Raw genomic sequence first — 4,345 nt, 5'->3', positions numbered from 1 at the left:
GATAGCTAAAAGTCAACCTACGCTCAAACCTTTCAACTTCAAATTGCCAAATTTCGAAAAAATCAATACAATTCAACCAACGGACTTTCGAAATCAATTTCGGGCATACGCAAGTCATAAACACACATGTGTGAAGCATAAAAAAGGGGTAATGAGGCGCAATTACACAAAATGATAGATCGGGTCTTTACAAGTGCATAAAAAAAAAATTGGCTGCACTCAAGACGCACACATTCTAAGTGCAATCATAAGTGCCAATTTTCTTCATGCACTTAAAACATGTGCATATGAAGTTACAACAAATGAGTGTGACTTCCTAACTTTTGAAAAATATTGTATGCGAAGTTACAAGGTTGACAAATTTGAATATTTTTTGAACTTAAAGGTACAATTTACAGAGTAGTACCAATGCACTTCCTCCGTTTACATTCACATATACCTAAGAGTTCTTGGAGAAGTTCTAGAATCATCTTATCTTTTGCACAAAACCCCCTCTCAAATCCCCTCTAGTAATTTCTAGGGTTTCGTTATCCACAATCTCCTCCATTTTCTACAACCTCACCAAACATCTCAGTCCTCACTCACTCCTCAGTCCCTAGTAGAAGATCCTTTTCTTCATTGTCATCACTCCTAATTCCTTCCTATCACAGGTACTCCCTCCATTATCATCTATTCAAATTCCTGATTTCTCCTTACTTTACTCTTTCGCTTCTGGTTGCTCAGCATATATAAATTGTTTCAATTCAGCTCAGAAAGAAAGGAATGGCAACAACTCAGCTAACTGCATCCTCCATTTCTGTCAAGGGTTTTGCATCCTTTGAAGGGCTTAGGTCCACAACTACTGTAAATGTCGCATCTTTAAAGCAGAATAGCAGGTCCTTTCGTGGACTTATTATCAAGGCTGCTACTGTTGTAGCCCCCAAAGTATGTAAATTTTCTTTCTTCTCTCTTTTTTTCCACCATTCTTGAAATATATTCTTTTAGGGGTCGTTTGGTGTGAGATATAAGAAGGTATAGTGCTGGTATAAAAATTTAATACCACCTTAATACTTTGTTTGGTTAGCAAACTTGGTATAAGTTATCCGGAGATAACTTATACCTTGTAGAGGGTGGGGTAATTAGTGCCGGGATAACTTATACCTTCTTCTTAGAAATTATAAAATTGTCATTTTTAATACAACATACCAAACAGTGGATTAAAAACAATACCAGGATAACTAATCCCAGCATAACTTATCGGCATAAGTTGTATTCAAACCAAACGACCCCTTATTTTGTTTATTCTGATAGTATTCCGTGTACTAGTGTTGATGCATCTATTTTTTTTCCAATCAGATAGTGATTTCTTATTAATAGTAATATTTACAAACTTCAATTAATTTTTTTTCTATAATAATTGAGAATATGATTCAAGTTAGTGGACCAAATTGTTACACATAATTAACCTATTATGGCAGGACTTACCATTTATCTTAGGTTAGCGATTAATGCATAGCAAATAGATTTACCTGCCACATGATTGAAATAATTTTTACACCATCTGTGCATAGAACTTAAACTCCTGATAATATATATAGTGAAGAAAAGGTGTTGGACTCTTTGATCAAGTAATGGTGTCATATAAAAATGTAGCAGATAGCCAGGTGGATTGCTTGGTACTTCCACTGCTTTCCAAATTGGTTTCTGAGTTACCATGTCAATTTTAAAGTCCATGTTTTTGCTGAACATTTGTTGCTGTTAACACGGATGTCAGTTATCTTATTTATTCTCAATAAATATAAAAATCATCGGCTTGCTCAGAAGATGTGTTGAGATTTGTGTCTACTGTCTACTAAGAAAAGGTTGACTTTGAAGCCTACCGTTGTCTATTTGTGTCATACAAAAGTGTAGTAGAATGACTAGGCAGAAGTAGTTTGCTTGGTGTATCCACTACTCTTTGAATTGGTTTCTAAGTTACATGTCCACTGTCAGATTTTAAAATCCATTGTTGCAGAACATTTGTTGCTCTCAACATGAATGTTGATTATCTTATTTATTCTCAATAAATACAAATGCCATCCTTAATTCTTATATAAAGTTAGTGTCCAGTTTTGGATTAAGCTTATAGTTGTAGTTGTTGTGAGTTGTCGTAATACATATGCAAAGTACGTAGTGCTTTCTGCTAAATGCTCTGTTTGACAAAGTGTCTGGTGTGCCTGGTAAAATTGTGTGACATGTTTAATTTGGTTTATTGGCTATTGGGTGTGTTTTGTGCTTTCTAGTCTTTGTGGAAGTATGAGGAAAGAACTGTACTTTCTTTGCTAATTTAGATGTCTGTTGTCCGAATTGGTAGTTGTTTTGAATGAACATATTTGAAGTCCGAAGATGATTTCATTTGGAATTAGGTTTGATCAGCTAGTGCATTCTTGATTTTTTTTCCCCGTTTTGCTGTGTTTACCTTTTTATCCATATCAAATGAAGACGGATCTCATCTTAAATTGGGTGTTTGTTTCTCTGCTCAGTTATCGTATCATGTCCATTGTTCATTTTGTTAAGGAAACTTTAACTCTCTTAGTTGCAAGTAGTAATTATATCAAGGCAATTATGCGTTCACTGGAGGAGTCATTTAAGCTATTCCAATGGTCATATTAAGGATTTTAATGCTGACATGCTGCTGTTCTTGCAGTACACTTCTCTCAAGCCTTTGGGTGATAGAGTTTTGGTGAAGATTAAGACTGTAGAGGAAAAGACCGTAGGTGGTATTCTACTTCCAACAACAGCACAGTCGAAATCTCAAGGAGGTGAGGTTGTTGCTGTTGGGGAGGGTAGTTCAGTTGGCAAGAATCAGGTGGACATTAGTGTGAAGGTAATAATCATGATTGAGTAATATGCTCAATTTTGGCTTCTATCCATGATTGACAGTTTTCTCAAGCAATCTTACTATGTGTAGACTGGCAACCAAGTCGTTTACTCAAAATATGCGGGAACAGAAGTGGAGTTCAATGGATCAAATCACCTCATCTTGAAGGAGGATGACATTGTTGGTATTCTCGAGACAGATGAAATCAAGGATCTGCAGCCCTTGAATGACAGAGTTCTAATAAAGGTTAGTCCTCATGCTCTTTCTCTGGATATTTTACTTCAAGTCTTCAAGCATTCTCATTTCCTGCAGCCTTTAGATGATGTAAGATTGCTTACTATGTTTGCTTGCTCAGGTCGCCGAGGCCGAGGAAAAAACTGCTGGAGGCTTATTATTAACTGAAGCATCCAAGGAGAAGCCTTCCATTGGCACGGTAAAAGATACAACTAGTAATTTGCTACAATGATCTATACTTGCATCCTTATGCCCGTGATTCTTGTTTTAGTTGAGATTTGTTCTGAACACTTTCCGAATTTAATTTTCAGGTTATAGCTGTAGGTCCTGGTCCACTTGACGAGGAAGGGAACCGGAAATCACTATCAGTATCCACAGGAAATACAGTTCTATACTCCAAATATGCTGGCAGTGAATTCAAAGGTGCTGATGGTTCTGAGTACATTGCATTGAGGGCATCTGATGTAATGGCTGTGCTTTCATAGATAGATTGAGCCCTTCATTCCAATACCAAAAGTTCCAATGGACGTTCAGGATGCGGGAGAAAGTTACCTTCACATTGTGGAGTAGAATTTTTGCAAGTTAGTGTTAAGTGTTTATTAAAAAAATGATTAGTGCCAACTGTAGTATCTAATTTTTGAACTACATTCTGCAACCAAGTGATGCAGTGTTCAAATCTAAAGTATTAGGGGTCTTTTCTTCCCCTCTTCTTTTATTCAGAATTTAGAACCCTATTTATTAAGGGAAAAAATCGCACATATCTCTTTAATTTTTGTTGGCAGATATTCCCATGGAAGAATCAAGACAATTGCCAAAAAGGGAAATTTATTTCTGACCATAAATTAAATTTTTATACATTAGAATTTTTCTGATCATCAGTCAGGGTAGCGGTGGCAAACAGGTGGGTTGAGTTGGATATGGGCGGGTCAAAAACGTGTAATGCAAAAACGGATAAATTATTTTACCTGACTCATATTTAGTACGGATAAAAAACGGGTAAATTGGCGAATAATATGAATATTCATATTATCTATGGCTTCTTGAATATGATCACGTTTGGGAGAATTTTTCGTTTGTCAGACTTGAAGAATCTGTAATTTTAGGCTTTACAAATGTAAAAGTTCAAACTTATTAGTTATTTATTAGTTATTCATTGGTTATTCATTTTCTAAATGAATAATATGGTTCTTATCCATATTTAACCCGTTTTTAAAAAGTTTATTGTCTAATCGATTTTTTAATAGATAATATGGATAGATAACCATTTTCTTT

The 4,345-nt window shown here is 35.5% G+C and overlaps 1 protein-coding gene across 1 annotated transcript; it reads left to right on the top strand.

Annotated features, from left to right (window-relative positions):
• Positions 1 to 396: 396 nt before the first annotated feature.
• LOC109210715 (20 kDa chaperonin, chloroplastic-like) lies at positions 397 to 3,824 on the top strand. The gene is made up of 6 exons (XM_019374169.1): positions 397 to 650; positions 748 to 924; positions 2,666 to 2,845; positions 2,930 to 3,085; positions 3,195 to 3,272; positions 3,385 to 3,824. Exons 2-6 carry the CDS (start codon positions 763 to 765, stop codon positions 3,556 to 3,558), a joined length of 750 nt encoding a protein of 249 aa, XP_019229714.1. The 5' UTR covers positions 397 to 650; positions 748 to 762; the 3' UTR covers positions 3,559 to 3,824.
• The last annotated feature ends 521 nt before the right edge of the window (positions 3,825 to 4,345 follow it).

The sequence above is a fragment of the Nicotiana attenuata genome, unplaced genomic scaffold, assembly GCF_001879085.1.
Source record: "Nicotiana attenuata strain UT unplaced genomic scaffold, NIATTr2, whole genome shotgun sequence".
NCBI lineage: Eukaryota > Viridiplantae > Streptophyta > Magnoliopsida > Solanales > Solanaceae > Nicotiana > Nicotiana attenuata.
Note: the sequence above shows the minus strand (reverse complement) of the source record. Positions and strands in the feature narration are given on the sequence as shown.

What these genes read in the sequence shown, in the direction of transcription:
- LOC109210715 (XM_019374169.1), top strand. Translation starts at nt 763, where the DNA reads ATGGCAACAACTCAGCTAACTGCATCCTCCATTTCTGTCAAGGGTTTT. An exon ending in AGGTGGACATTAGTGTGAAG is followed by an intron (nt 2,846 to 2,929) that starts GTAATAATCATG and finishes TACTATGTGTAG; the next exon opens with ACTGGCAACCAAGTCGTTTA. An exon ending in ATGACAGAGTTCTAATAAAG is followed by an intron (nt 3,086 to 3,194) that starts GTTAGTCCTCAT and finishes TTGCTTGCTCAG; the next exon opens with GTCGCCGAGGCCGAGGAAAA.